This window comes from Aegilops tauschii, chromosome 3, assembly GCF_002575655.3.
Source record: "Aegilops tauschii subsp. strangulata cultivar AL8/78 chromosome 3, Aet v6.0, whole genome shotgun sequence".
In the NCBI taxonomy this organism is placed as follows: domain Eukaryota; kingdom Viridiplantae; phylum Streptophyta; class Magnoliopsida; order Poales; family Poaceae; genus Aegilops; species Aegilops tauschii.
In genome coordinates this window covers 394093174-394109023 of record NC_053037.3, presented here as the reverse complement: position 1 = coordinate 394109023, position 15850 = coordinate 394093174, and the positions used below count along the sequence as shown (strand labels likewise).

The 15850-nt window shown below is 49.2% G+C and overlaps 1 protein-coding gene and 1 non-coding gene across 2 annotated transcripts; both read right to left on the bottom strand.

Annotated features, from left to right (window-relative positions):
- Positions 1 to 478: 478 nt before the first annotated feature.
- Positions 479 to 3822, bottom strand: LOC109775224 (uncharacterized). The gene is made up of 3 exons (XR_012205150.1): positions 3588 to 3822; positions 1383 to 1738; positions 479 to 1227 (listed from the first exon to the last, which is right to left on the bottom strand). It is a non-coding gene; the product is annotated as an uncharacterized protein (transcript).
- A 2180-nt stretch (positions 3823 to 6002) lies between these two features.
- On the bottom strand, positions 6003 to 14714 carry LOC109775223 (lysM domain receptor-like kinase 3). Its single transcript, XM_020333972.4, has 11 exons — positions 13939 to 14714; positions 9368 to 9442; positions 8773 to 9072; positions 8088 to 8233; positions 7912 to 8001; positions 7706 to 7811; positions 7231 to 7382; positions 7051 to 7148; positions 6806 to 6956; positions 6553 to 6660; positions 6003 to 6431 (listed from the first exon to the last, which is right to left on the bottom strand). The coding sequence occupies exons 1-11, from the start codon at positions 14564 to 14566 to the stop codon at positions 6267 to 6269; spliced, it is 2019 nt and encodes a 672-aa protein (XP_020189561.1). The 5' UTR covers positions 14567 to 14714; the 3' UTR covers positions 6003 to 6266.
- Positions 14715 to 15850: the final 1136 nt, after the last annotated feature.

The following is a 15850-nucleotide window of genomic DNA, read 5'->3' as shown; positions in this document are numbered from 1 at the left end:
TCGGATGTTGGATGTGGACTGCGCTAGGCGGTCTACGTTCCTCAGCAGTCTTTCTGTAAAAAAACGTCCCTTAGCAGTAGTTCTTTTTACGTCAAATGATCTGGTTCCGTGATGCACCGTCTTGACGGAGACTAAGGGTGTGTTTGGTAGCTGTGCCCACCCTAGCATAGTTGTTCCCATATGAGACATGCTTAGTCTAGACATGCTCAGTACCTGCAACTGCAGTTGTTTGGTAGCAATGTATGTACTCATGCATGCTGAGCTGAGACTGTGTTTGGTAGGCTGCATCAGACAAGACATGTTGCACTGAGACTGTGTTTGGTAGCTTGTATCTGAGGTATGCTGCATGAACGATTTTTTTGCCGCCAAGACAAATATTGAAACAACATTTCGACAATTCATGAAACAATTCGAGCAATAAAATGTTACCATGCCAACATAATCTGAACAATGATAATATAAATAAAATAATCAACAATTAACATAACACATGATAACCTTAATTTGAAGCAGTGCATCACTAGATTCATATTACATAAGACATAATAACCATAATTGGTAGCAGTGCATCACTAGATTCATATTACATAGTCTCATTTGAAGTACACTTTATAATAGGCATTACAAAAGGGATAGTCTCATCAAGCACCAACTAACAACAACTCAAAGAAGATCGGGATTGGCTTTCAAGATTCGCTTGAATGATGCTTTTCGGACTTCATCATTCATCTTCACAAAGTTAAGGCCTTTTGCCTTATGTTCTGTGAGATAATCTAAAACAGCCAAGCGCTCATCTTGCTCAAACACAAGAAGGTCCATGACAGCGTTGTACAAGTCAGGGTGTGTCTCAGCATGGCAAGTGTTGTTGATAGCACTTGCAATCTCACGCATAGCATCAGTCATGTTGCTACACTGGATTGAGTCCTCCTCAGTCAAGCCAGATGCCCTCTTTCTCTTCTTATTTGAAGTAGGAGAAGGGTCCTGAGTGGCACTAGTAGTAGGAAGTACAAAGTTAGACCCAGGCTGATGTTGCAATACCTCATCTGTTGTTCCTTCCCCCTCCATGACATTCGGTTTATCCTTGTCTTCCACAACAATAGGCGTTCCTAGGGGCACACCGGGGCCCATTGCATACTTCCCAGTGGCATGCTTATTAGCAAAGCAAAGTTCCATATAGTCGTAGTTCTCCAGTGGAGAATTGAGCAATTCAGCATCTGTTGGATGATCCTACAACACCAATTGAACAAAAATAATTAACTGAGACATCATTTCAGCTATGAAACATCATCATTTTCGGCAAAACTATATCATTTTAACACCGTTTGAGCACTAAGATAACTCATTTCAGCATTCAAAAAGGACTGGTACATGTACATGCATACCTGTGTGTGGCCCAAATAGTGTTGTTCTTCTAGCACTACCATCTTCTTGTCATCATCCCAAAGTGCCCCACTTAAACCCTTCAAATAGACAAGCCTTGTCCACCTATTCCTCCACTTGCGAATATGATTGTGCACTTGGGTAATAGACGCGTCATAACCAACGAAAGAAGATATATGATTTGCGCTTTCAATTTTTCAACCTCTTTGAATCCTTTATCAGTCTTGGCACCTCTTACCGCCACCTCTGAAAGGCCTTTCAACATCAACACTGACATAGGCGGAGTCCAATTCATGACCTTGGGGGCCATCTTGGGAAGAGCACCAACACTTGCAACCTCCTGCACCTCATCATCCATCTACAACATAAACAATCCAGAAGTTAATAACATATTTTAGCACATAAATAAGCATAATTCAGCAGCTCAAAATCATGTTTCAGCTCATAAACATGAATTCCAACACACAAAAACACATTTCAGCACATAAAAAGCATATTTCAGCAGCTCAAAATCATGTTTCAGCACCAAGGAACACATCAATTGTTTTACAACACCAAGACACATGATACATCAAATGTTTGCTAGCCCTCTATTCGCCCACATCTGATTTGCAAATTTATCTCTCTTATGAGCCCAAGAAATATTGTCATGGACAATATCATTGTGATCTTCATCATTGGGTTCCGGATCCCATGTTTCCTCAGGTGGGAAATACTCATCCTCGCCATATTGAAGTACCCAATTGTGAAGAATTGCACAAGCTAGCACTACTTTTACTTGGGTCTTGTAACCATGGAATGGCTTATTGTAGACAAACTTCCAATGGTTTTTGTATGCGGCAAAAGCCCTTTCAACCATTGTCCTCAAAGAAGAGTGTCTTAAGTTGAACAACTCTTTAGCATTTTGAGGATGGTTCCCTCGTCCATTCTCTTTCAAGTGGTACCTCATGCCATGGTATGGTGGAAGAAAACCCGGCCTCACAGCATACCCCGCATCAACAAGGAAGAATTTTCCTATGAAATAGCAACTATTAGCTATGGGTAGAAATATTAATATATTTAGGTAGTAGGCCCTAATTTATTACCTGTAGGAACTTTCAACCCATCTTCCCTCTCCAATGAATTTGCAAGTATAAGGGCATCATGAGCTGATCCCTCCCAATCCGCAAGTACATAGGTAAACTTTAGATCAAAGTCTACCGTAGCCATGACATTTTGGGTAGTCCCCACCTTTCTACCCCTAAAGGCAGCTGAGATACTTTTTGGGACTCTAGCAAGCACATGAGTCCCATCAATTGCTCCAACACAATCCTAATTAAAAAAGGCAAATGATTGTTATTCAAAGTCCCATTGATTGTTTGTATTTGTTTGCAAAAATAATTACCTTGAAATATGGATTGAAGCGAGGGCTTTCTTGTATTTTATGATGACAATGGTTGGAAGGAGGCCGAATCATCTCATCTCTCAACTCCCCAATAGCATAAAGCATTGCCTTCAAATACCTACTAATGACTTCGGTAGATCTTCTAAAGATCGGTTGAAGTGTCCTATACCTTTGGTTGTGGCCAACTACTAGAAGAAACATGGCTACTTGTTCCTCGATAGAAGTATGGATGCTATCCAACAACAAGTTTCTCTCTCTAAATATAGCACACAAACGAAAAAAGGAGCTTTTCTCATTCTTAATTGATTTGAACAATTTATGCCACTAGAGTGATAAATATATCTCAAATTTGACTCTCTAGATATGGCACGATCGGCCATGCTGCCCACGGTTATCCTCGCTGTTTGTTGCCAAGCTCTTCTAAACATGAGCATCTTGTATGCATACAATCTAGCCACTAGACCGACTCCTCTCACAATTAATTGCCTTCGTCTTCTTGCCAATTCATCCATCTATGACAATACAAACAAATCGAAACTTAGCACAACAGATTTTATTCAGCATGACAAGCAATGAACAAACTTCAATATGACCATAATAGGTACAACAATGAAAAGTTATACATCTACTGTAATCAGTTTAACCCATCATCATAAGGGAACAAAGAAGCAATTTTTTGTCTAAACCATATACGGCTATATGAACAAGAGCTCTTTGTACAGAAAAAAAAAGCCTAATCTCTGGTCATGCAGCAGCGGCTCACAGGCCGAGGCAGGAAGGAAGGGGTGAGGAGGGCAGAGGGAGAAGGAGGCAGAGTAGCTACCTCTCCTGGCAGCCGCGAGATTCACGTGGGCCGGCCGCGATTTGAAGACCAGGGCGGCGGCGAGGTTGACCAGGGCGGCGGCGAGGTTGACCGGGGCGGCGGTGACGGCGGCGAGGTACAAGATCCAAGGGGGCCGGCGGGGATGCAGATCAGGTGGCAGACGCCATGGAGTTCGCGGGAGAGAGAGGGGGGACGAGGCGTGGCGGCTAGGTCAGGGAGGGGTGGTCCGAGCGAGAGGAAAAACAGTTCGGGAGAGAGGTCGTTCGATCCTAGTGGGTCGGGAGGAGATTTTTGCGGGGGTCGAACCGAGCCTCGCTGACCCCAGCTCGCATGTATGTGGGTGCTCCAGTGAGCATAGCTCGGGGCCTTTTTAGCATCAGATGGGCTATGCCCAGAAGCGCCCATACACCCTGCCAAACACCTGAAAGTGGGTTAGGTAGGGAACTTTTAGCCTCATGCACCCTACATGCAGGCTACCAAACACACCCTAATAGTTTCGTGTACGTACTATGATATCATCCCTCGACTGTTGTGACCCACAAACCAACACTAGTTTTTGTTGCACATTTTCCCTCACTCATGTGTACCCAGGATCAACTTCTAGTCGGTCACCCGTCCTATTGCTTCAAGCTAAGCACGCTTAATTTTGATGTTACTTTTGGATGGACCCCTGAAAAAGAAGGTGCACCTTCTTGATATGAGTAGTGTATCACTCCTATTTAGCTAGGATGTCACACCCGGCCAGCCAGCGCTTTGCAGCATTTGCGGCCGCACTCGGAATGTGGGAGAGAAAAAAAACATCGCCCAACAAGACGGAGATGCACCCCAAGTGCTACAACCAAACTTAGTGGCATGCTCCCAACTCCCTCAAGGCCCCCCAAGCGAACATGCAGGAGAGAAATTACCCATGGCCGATGGCCGCGCTTGCAACATCGGTGGCAGGTGCAATGCGGTCAACACCGCGCTATAATGGTCGTCCAGCGATGATACAAGCCTCCATCGTGCTGTGACGCAATCTGTGATGCTACAAGAAGTGGGGTGGCGATGCTGCGGCTAATCATCCGCTATTGTGAAGGTTGCCCGAGCGTGTCAGTGCTGTAGGCCGGCATCACCCCGGCGAGATCAGGGAGGCAGCGACGGAGGGATCAGAACGGATGACTCATGGTGTGTGGTTGCACGGTTCGATTGTGGTTTGAGGAGATAAGGACGAGAAAAGGGAAGCGGTGGGTGGACCCGTGGGGGCACGTGTCGTATGAGCGACCAGACTGAAGGGACGCGTCAAATCAGTCAGTTCATATCAAGGTTTTTTCTATACAAATACTATAAGGACGTGTCCTGGCCATGGGCAGCCCGGCCCGGACGGCCCAACCCAACCCAGCCCGAAAAAGCCCGACCCGACCTAGCCCACGGGCCGGGCCTGGGCCTAGTTTTTGAGCCCAACGGCCGGGCCCGGGCCTGGCCCGGCGTATTCGCCATTTAAGGAAGAGGCCCGGCAGGCTTTTAGCACGATGGGCCGGGCTCGTGCCCAATTTTTAGGCCTGACGGCCGGGCCGGGCTGGGCTCAGGCCTGGGTTTTCTGCATCGGCCCGGCCCGGCCCGAGAGATGGCCAGGTATAGCCCTAAACATAGGCAGCCTAGGCCCTCCCTCGTCACCCTCCGCCGGTAGACTGCCGGTCTCCTCTCTGTCGATGGAGGTGTGCATGAAGGCCCCGATCTATCAATCGGAAGTTGTAATTTTCTCATCTCAGGGCACTAGGTAGGTCTCCGATTGTCCGCCACTTCGATCTTCCAGTGGTGGCGGCGGCGGTGTAGTACCAAACGTACGCAGCCCCCAGCCCCAAAGGCAGTCTTGGCTTTATTGCAACTCTGTCGACGGAATACTCGATAGAACGTGATTCCTTTCCTTCAAAAGTTATTACACTGTGGGACCTTTTTGGTGCCTAACTTTTCCAACTCAGAACAAGAATCAGCATTACAACCGCTCTCAACCAACTTGTTAAAGCAGGGGGCTGATTTTACGAATGTCATACACATTAGATACTACACATCACTGAAAAGAATGGGGCAGGAAACCGGAAAGTGATCGGCTGCCATCAGTACAAACAAAAGAAACAACTTGTGCAAAATTGCTTGCACAACCGTTGCATAGCTTGTCGAGTGGTGAAAGTTGGAATTGTTAGATTCTGCATTCCCAACGGCAATGCACCAGTGGCAGTGACTAATCTGACTGAAGAAAGAGCGAAGACCTACTCTATATAAGAGCTTTGACACCAAGTTGATGGCACGAAGATGTATCTCGATATTCACTTCCTTGGATGGAACTAGTCACTGTTGGGCAACACCCGGTACGGCCGAGGCTCACATTCTATTTGAAACAATAGACAGACATTTTCCCAAAAGAGAGAAGACAAGCAGTAAGCAGGAGCGATTCAGCACAGCAAGCGAAGTAACACTGGAAGAAGCGCTCAGGTATACATGCATAGTTACATTCTGTACGACCAACCACGAAATATATATCTCATCGTGCTCGATACTCTCAACTTGCTCGACTGGACAAGGGGCCAGTGAAATTTAGGACAACAGTATGCATGGGAGAATACTCTCAGGCAGATCAGAGGAAGGAGAACACAAAGAGCACAGAGCAGCAAGCAAGCAAAGCCAGTTTTACAGGGTGGATCATCACCTTCCGGCCACAAGACCACTGAACACCTGGCTGTTCCCACCCAGCGTCGCCTCCCACTCGATGGACGAAAGCAGTATCTGCGATAGGGTGATCACTGCCTGCTTCATGTCCGGCCGTAGAACAGGATCTTCATCGGCGCATTGTTTCGCGAGCATAGCCATCTTTACAAGGGAAAGATAATTTAGAGCGCTGAGAGCGACAGATTTAGCTTTGAAGCAAAGGTGATGTGAAATGTGCAGGCAAAAGGCTATCTAGTGTTGTTTAGTGGCCAACTGGCCATACCTGATATATGCAGTCATGAGGATACAGATCCATCAGATTAGGGTCAATACAATCTTTCAAGCTCCCCACACATGTTGGATCATGGCAATTCCTTAGTGCGGTCAACATCTGCCCAGTCAAACCACAGCTGCTCAGATCTTTTCGACTCAAAAGTGTAAAAAGAAGTAAATGCCATGTAAACCTTGGATAGCATAATTCCAAACCCACAAGCTGTAGATTCGATGACTGCTTGTGTACAAGTTAGAGAACTTACAACCGATGCCAAGGAGCGCCTTTCAGAGTTTGAACTAGCACCAACTGTGTCGGCCTTTGTAATCGCTTCCTTTCCAGATATTAACTCAAAAAGTACGACCCCGAAAGCATAAACATCGCATTTCGCAGTTGCCAGGCCGTCCCGCAGGTATCTACAAGAACAATGAAAATATGGCTAGATATCAAAGCTACAGTCAAAGGTTTGTTTCTTGAACCAGAACCAGGCGACCAGCAAGGCGTACTCACTCTGGGGCTAAATAACCAAAAGTACCCACAACTTTGGTAACAGAAGCCTCTGCATCATTGGACCTTACTCCCAGTTTTGCAAGACCAAAATCTGAAATCTACAGACATAGAAATGTAATTCTGTGTCAGTCTATAAACTGGTATAACTGATGCACGAAAAATGCGAGATCAACAAATAACCTTCGCTCTGAAAGAACCATCGAGCAAGATGTTACTTGATTTGATGTCTCTATGAACATAATGATCTTTTGTGTGCTCATGAATGTACTCCAGTCCTCTAGCAGCATCAAGAGCAATTTGGACCCTATAAATCCAAGAAAGTGGTGTGTAACCTGGAAGATTAAAATAATATCAATCAATAATGATAACCGTGTGGGAAAAGGTATAAATAAGGCTACAAAAACAAATTAGCTTAAGAAATTAGCAGTAAAAACCAAGCTAAACAGTCCTCAAGCAGAAGCAGTAAGCTTGCAGAAGTTATTTGAAGGTAAAATACAATGTCAAAGGTGCTGGAACCAGTACATGTGAAAGTTTGCACAGTTAAACATCAAAGGTAGGGGTTACACATTAGTAAATTTATAAATACCTTATGAAGAAGTCACAATATCTAAGGTTAAGTAACCATACATAAAACAAGTACCAGATAACAGTATACCTTTGCTTTGAGGATCATGAAGATGGTTTTTGAGTGAACCTTTTTGAGAGTACTCATAAACCAGGAACAGCTCGTCCTTACTTGCTGCATAGCCAATCAACTCTACCTTTGACAAAACATGGGTCACAAATTAAAGTTTAAATATAACAAGGTATTTAATATATAATCTAGATTGAGCATTTTGTGAGAACTGTAAAATGACATACCAGACTAGCATGATGAACCTTACAAAGAACTTTCATCTCCACTATGAATTCTTTAGTATTAGTTGATGTCATTCTCTTTATCGCGACCTCCTGTAAATATCACTTGTTATTGGCAAGGTATGTCACAGGACCAGTATTCCATAAAAATGGTCAGCTTGGAGCCTCGTATCTCAGACCTGATCTCGAAGAACCCCATAGTAGACAGAGCCATATGTACCATGTCCCAGCAGATTTGCATCAGAAAAAAGATCGGTCGATGCAAGTATTTCTTCATATGTAAACACAATAGGCTTTTCCCTGTCAAACACGTCTACTACCATACCTGCAATAGAGATAAACTCCTAAGTAAGAATAGCTTAATGTATGGTAGGAGCAAAAGGAAAATAGAAGTAATCTAAATTAGCCCGTGCTAGCAATAGCATGTCATGCCAAGTTATTAAAATGGTATAATTGTGAACTTCTATCCCAACATTCTAGCTTTTTTGGGTCTTATTTGGACAGAGTACTTGGGCACAGATGCTCATTTGTATTTGGTTACTTGAAGCCATGCGTGACTGAACAGGTAATGAAAGTTGTGTGCTTGCTTAACCACTGTAGGACAGGTCGCAGATGATGCAAATAAAAACCCTGACACAGATGTTCTATGAAGTCCCTCAGGTTAACACGACTCCATCAGGGACTTAAGTTGCAGGTCACTACATTACCAATAGTATTCTGTCGCTCATAAAATACCACTTCTATAAACTATCTTCCATTTAGTGTCACCAAATATATCCACACGATATGAACTTTGTGAAACCCATGTTCCGGAAGTGTTATAATGATGAGAGTCCAAGTATGGTTAACAGAAGGTGTGCTGACCTTTTGGAACATTGATATGATGATCCCCACCACCCTTTCTTGATTGCTTCTCATTGCCAAATTGGCAGCAGAAATATCTTCCAGAACCATAACAAAAACTACCACTCTTAAGTAGTTGAAAATTATGAGGCATAGGTTGGTTTGGACTCTTTCTCTGGTTATTTGAACCTTGGTGATTGTAGTGGAAGGATTTGCACATCAGAAGTGCAAGGAGAGCAATAGCAATCAAAGCAAGTGCAACTCCCATGCCCCCAATAACCCATCCATAAGGGAATTTCGCTGAATGATGATCTGATGTTTCTGCAGTTGTACGTCATAGAATACTTGGTTAGTATATTACAATAAGAAAAATGTTGATCGGACACACTCCTAGTTACCAAATTTTACATTTTTAACTTGCATAAAAGAATTACATTTTTGCTTGAAGAGAACTATAGCAGCCTTATAATGACATGAATAATGTGCTAAAAAACTGAAACAGAAAGATCAAATATATGAGGGCACAAGTATTGCAAATGAACATCAATACTAATATTGATCCAGAAATATTGAAATAAGCTACTCAAAACATTAAGGAATGAACTATATTAAGTACCTGGCAAAGTATTTTGAGTGGGTGTTGGTGCAGGAACAGGGGCAGAAGACATTGCAGCATAAGGCTGGCCAGGAACTGCAAGTTATATACACTAATTAGGTAAAAACAGATTGAAGCAGATATTTTGCAAGATAAATTAATTAAAATTTTCCTTTCAAAAATTGCATTACACTGGAGAGGAGAGGAAGTTAAATTCTTTATATCTTTTTTTTTCGAGAAAACGCAGAAGATTTGCGTTTCATTGCATTGAAAAGGAAGGGGTTTCAGTTACATCCTCCTAGGAGGCAATTATACAGAGTGAGGGTGCTGCAATTAATGTACATCCCAGGTCTGGGGAATGAGGGCACGCAGGCCCAACGCGCCGGCTCTGGCCCAAAGGGTCGCCTCCTCCTTGATTTTATCCAGTAGCGTAGCTATAGAAGGACTGGCTCTGTCGAAGACGCAGTCGTTCCGATGCTTCCACAGCATCCAAGGAATGAGTAGTGTCGCCGAGGCGAGGCCCTTGCGCATAGGCTTGGGCGTGTGCTGCCGCACGGAGAGCCACCAGGTGTTGGTTGATGGCTCGCCATCAGGTGGGTTGCAGGGAACCCTTAGCCAGCTCAGGATTTCATACCATACCTGCCGGGAGAACGGGCAGGCGAGGAGGAGATGCCGGAGGGTCTCCGGCGCCTGGTCACAAAGTGGGCAGCACGCGGGGTGCTGCAAGCCGCGACGGGCGAGGCGGTCAGCGGTCCAACACCGGTCTAAGTGGGCGAGCCAATGGAAGAAGCGTACCCGGGGCGGCGCCCAGCATTTCCAAGTGAGCTTCCAAGCATCACATGCGGTGGATCCGTGGAACGTGGCAAGGTAAGCGGACTGCGCGGTGTAGGTGCCTTTGGAGCTCCACTTCCAGAGTAGATGATCTGGCTCGGCGGAGAGCGTTGTGTGCTCAATCATGTGCCAGAGTTGCAGGTACTCGCCGATCTCTTGAATCCCAATGGTACCCTGTATGTCGCGCGCCCAACTGTTGGCCTGAAGGCCATCCGCCACCGTCCGCAGCTTGCGGCGTCTCTTGTGGATGCAAGAGTATAACGCCGGCGCGATCTCGCTGACGGAGCGTCCGTCAATCCAGCGGTCCTCCCAGAACAAGGCGAGCTGGCCGTTGCCTATCTGCATGGTGGTCGAGGCAAAGAAAAAGGCGCGCTCGTCGGCGGAGAACTGCAGGTCAAGACCACTCCAAGCCCTGGCGCCAGGTCAAGACCACTCCAAGCCCTGGCGCTGCCGGTGCGGCTTAGCCACAGCCAACGTATGCGGAGGGCGAGGCCTGTGCGCTCGAGGTCGTGGACACCAACTCCTCCAAGCGAGATCGGCCGTGCGACGCGCCGCCAGTTGACATGGCAGTGGCCGCCGTTGGCTTCGGCGCGTCCGGCCCAAAGGAATCCCCTCTGTATCTTCTCCAGCGCCTTGATGATCCGCTTCGGTGGTGCTAGCGCCAGCAGCTGGTGGATGGGGATGGCGTTGAGCACGGCCTTGACAAAAGCAAGGCGGCCAGCCTTGTTCATGAGGCGCGCCTTCCAGGTAGGCAGCATGCCAGCAGTTTTGTCAACCACGGGTTGGAGCAGGGCAGCGGATGGGCGCTTGATCGTGAGCGGGATGCCAAGATATGTGATAGGCAGGTCCATGATGGGGCAGCCAAGTGCGTCGATGATGGGCGCCACGTCGTCGGCGTCGCAGCAGATGAGTGTGGCAGAGCTCTTCAGGAAGTTCACCTGGAGGCCCGACGCGCGTCCGAAGAGCTGCTCAAAGAAGTGTACCTCAGCGGGAGACGCTACACTTGGTCGAATGAGCAGTCGCCTCCGACCCTTGTCCACCTCGACCGGGTGCTTTGCACCACAGACTGGGAGGAGCTTCATAGCGCGTGCCTCCTACGCTACCTCGCCTCCGTCGTCTCCGACCATAGCCCCCTGCTCCTGGACTGCTCTCCGATAGCGCCTCCACACCGGCGCTTCCACTTCGAGGATTTCTGGATTCGCCTCGACGGATTCCACGACGTCGTCGCGGCTGCATGGCACTCCGTCCACGTGGCGGACCCATTCCGGCGATTCATGTTGCGCATGCAGGCCACCGCGCGCCAGCTCACTAGCTGGAGCTCGCGGACCATGGGCAATGTGCGCCTCAGGCTGGCGATCTCCCGCGAGCTTCTCCTCAGGCTTGACTGCTTTGGAGAGTAGAGCTTTGTCCCCGCACGAAGACTGGCTGTGTCGCCAGATCAAGGCCTCCTACCTAGGCCTTGCTTCCTGGGAGCGATCCATCGCTCGCCAACGTGCCCGCCTTGCGAACCTCAAAGACGGCGATGCCAACACACCCTTCTACCACCGGCAATGCTCATATAGGCGGCAGAAGAACACGGTGCACAGCCTGATGGTTGACGAGGAAATCATCACGGACCAGGGAGACATGGCCGCGGCAGCTTACGCGCACTTTGACGCTCTGCTTGGCACCGCCGCGCCCCGGGAGTGCACTCTGGACCTCCCCGCCCTCATCACGCCTGCCAACCTCGACGACCTTGATGCACCTTTTGACGCCGAGGAGATTTGGCAGGCCATCAAGCGCTTGCCTGCGCGCAAAGCACCCGGCCCCGACGGCTTCACCGCTGACTTCCTGCGCGCATGTTGGCCCATCGTCAAGCAGGACCTCATCGACGTGTTCCAGCAGCCCTACGCGCTCCGGGGCCGTGGTTTCAGCTGCCTTAACCAGGCGCTCCTCACGCTGCTGCCCAAGCGCGCGGACGCTCGCTGTCTCGGAGACTACAGGCCGATAAGCCTCATCCACCTCGTCGCCAAGATCTTCGCGAAGGTCCTCTCGCTGCGTCTCGCGCCCAAGCTCAATGCCCTCGTCAGCGCGAACCAGAACGCGTTCATCCCTGGACGCTCGTTGCATGACAACTTCGTCCTCGTCCGGCAGTCCGCGCGCCTCCTCCATCAGCTCAAGGCCCCCCGCTTGCTGTTGAAGCTCGACTTGGCACGGGCCTTCGACTCGATCAGCTGGCCGTTCCTCTTCGAGGTATTGCGCCAATACGGATTCGGCAACCGCTTCCTGGACTGGCTGGCCATTCTGCTTTCGTCGGCCAGCACCAAGGTGCTCCTGAACGGCAAGCCCGGCCCGACCATTTGGCATCGCTGCGGGTTTCGACAGGGCGATCCCCTCTCGCCCCAGCTATTTGTCCTCGCGGTCGACACGCTTAGCCGTCTCCTTCGCCGAGCCACCGAGACGGGCATCTTGCAGCAGCTTCACCCGCGGCGCCCGATCCCGGCTGTCTCGCTATATGCGGACGATGTGATCCTATTTTGCCACCCCACCCAGGGCGACACCATGGAAATTCTTCATATCTGTAATCTGATACTTGCCTTTTGTAAGAGTTGTTACCACTGAACAAAAAAAATCGATCACACGATTTTTGTTAAATGGAAATAACTCAAATATAAAATTGCCATTGTACATCTTTTATGTAGAAGATAATTTTTGTGATAATGTGACTTTTATGACTCCACGGAGGTCCGATCCTACATCCCTAGTTTTTTTATAGTGAAATAAAAAAGAACAGTGAGAAAGTTGATGCCACCAAATACGACTGTAATTATTTCAAGAGGAAAATAATACTGCTAAATGTAAATGTATATACAGTAAATAAACTTAAGTCCACAAAATTAGAAAAATAAGTGGCAGGCATATGAGCTGAAAACGCTTATATTGCCTCATATTAAGAAGCTCATCATTTAAGATCTGGAGAAATGGAGTACACTCTGGTCCATGCCCCCTCGATGCTATTATTGAATAACTGAACCTATATAACTATTTGGTAACACAATTAAGTAAGTTGTAATTAAGACACGTTGGCACGACACCTTTCGCCTGAATAAAATTTGTATGCGAGTATTGCATGATGCAGAGGCCGGGAGAATGATCCTTCCATCGTCTAAAAAGAAAACCAAATTAGGCATATGATGGTGTTAACTGAAATCACTCAATGCTATAATGTGTGTCTCCTTGTGCACCACTGTAAATAGCGGTGATGCGCATCTAGAGGTGTTACCAAATCTTGAAGGGATCATTTAGTCCATTTAGTATGTTATATCTGAAGGCAATTGACTTGACCGTGAGATTATTTCGACATGAAATGTACAATTTGAGGTAAACATCGCATTCCTAGACCTTCTTAAGTTCCCATTAGAATGGATCTAATCATCTAAAGAAGGAAATCAACTGTGCACACCCAGTTCTAGCTGTTCTGTTTGACCTCGCTAAAGAACACACAAGTGTATAAAATATTCACTGTCAGAAATATCTGTTTTGACACAAAACAATCTAACTTCTTCATGAAACAGTTGACAATTCAGCGCAGCTACAAGAAATATGCAGCCTATGTTCGCACGCACAGACTCATAATCCAAAGAATCAGAAAATCGTAGCGATCAATTAATTAGAGAAACATGCTTGCAACTACTACACGACAAGCCGACAGAAGTTACAGGAACTGTAAATATGCCAAATAGTATAAGCTTTTGATCAAAGATCACTGAACATTGGCTCACCCGAGTTGAGTGGGATGTAGTACACCTTCCCCGTGGTGATGGGGTCGGGGCCGGGCACGCCGTTGGCGGCCTCAATGGCGTCCATGCTTGCCCCAAACCTACTCGACAGCGATTCCACAGTGTCGCCGTCGGCGCCAACGTAGCTGAGAAGGTAGTTCCAGGGGCCGGACGAGCAGCCGCAGATTAGGTGGAGCGCCACCACGGCGCCGGGGCGCGGCGGCCGCTGAAGCGCCCCGCCCGGCGGCGGAACGGCGAGGCCAGCGTACGCCGCGGTCGCCACTTGGGCCGCGGTGGCGTTGAGGGGCACTGCGGAGGGGACGGTGTAGGTGGTGTTGGCGAGGTAAGTGCGGGAGGCGAGGCACGAGCAGTTCTTGCGCACGAAGGCGTAGCCCGGGCTGGCGGCGGGGTCGGAGGTGAGGTCGGCGGGCGAGGCGTCGAACATGGACTGGAGCACGCTGGCGTTGCCGGCCACCGGGAAGGCGAGGAATGCCGTGCAGACGCGGGACAGCTCGGAGCAGGCGAGCGGCGACGAGGTGGCGTTCCCGGGGGCGGTGTCGGCGGCGGCGGCCCCGCCGGAGAAGGCGAGGGCCAGGAGGAGGGGGAGGAGGAGGCGGCGACGGGGAGGCATTGGGCCGGTTGGCTAGGGTTGGGGACTCGAGGTGGCGAGATGGTGGTGGTGGGGGTGGGGCATGGAGGTGGCAGTGGCGAGCAGAGCTCTGGATGCTTCGCGTGGTCGGGTCACCAACGCGCACTTTGCGGGGCGGCGCTGTAGCAAGAGGACACGGGAAGAGGAAGAGAAACGGCCCGTAATACCCCGCTTCACTCTCGCTGCCGTTGAGGTAGATTTGCTAAGAGCATCTCCAGCCGCCCCTCCAACACGGCCACTTTTTCAGCGCCGGCGTCAAAAAACGCCCCAGTCGCGCCTCCAGGACGCCGAAAAGCGTCGGTTTGGCTTTTTTTTCGCCCAGCGGCTACAGGCCGAACCCGGCGCACCGGGGGCCATTGGGGGCTCCGGCGCAAGGAAAAAGCGCGGTTGGCCCACACCGTCAGGTGAAAAGTCAAGATTTTCTTCCCCGACTCGCCTCCCGCCCCCCGCGCCCTCGGCCGCCACTAGCTATATCCCGGCGCCGCCCGCCGCCCTTCACCGCTAGATAGCCATTCCCCGCCGGGAAAATAGCAGAGGTTCGCCGCGGCAGTCCCTTCAACAGCAGCTAGGCGTTTTCGGCCGCGGAAGGGCAGTTTAGCGGCGGGTACACGCCCACCGGGCGCAAGGTGTTCGGCGATTTGCCTGCCTTGGCGATGGACTTGAATGACGAGGAAGCGCTCGCCGCGCTGCTGGAGGAGGAAGCCGAGGCCGACGTCCAGGAAGAAGAACATCTCATGGTGCTCGCCGCCCTCGCCCAGCTGCTGGCGAGCAATGAAAAGCCGCGGCGAGGTGGCTCGGCGCCGGGGCGGGTGAAAGCAAAGAACCGACATCGTCTCGAAGACTACTGCATGCTCTACTCTGACTACTTCGCCGATGCTCCACTTCACGGCGAGAAAACATTTCGGCGCCGTTATCGGATGAGCCGAAAGCTCTTCCTCAGGATTGTGAATTCCATCCGGGAGTTCGACAACTACTTCAAGTGCAAGATGGATTGCACCGGCAAACTTGGATTCACCTCGATCCAGAAGTGCACGACAGCGATGAGGATGCTTGCATACGGAGCTCCTGGTGATTCACTCGACGACTATGGGCGCATGGCTGAGTCCACTAGCATAGAGTATTTCTACAAGTTCTGACGGGCAGTGGTGGCAGTGTTTGGACTGCAGTACTTGAGAACAACCAATGCGGAAGACACTGCTCGGATCCTAGCACAGAATGCAGCAAGAGGATTTCCTGGGATGCTTGGAAGCATCGACTGTATGCATT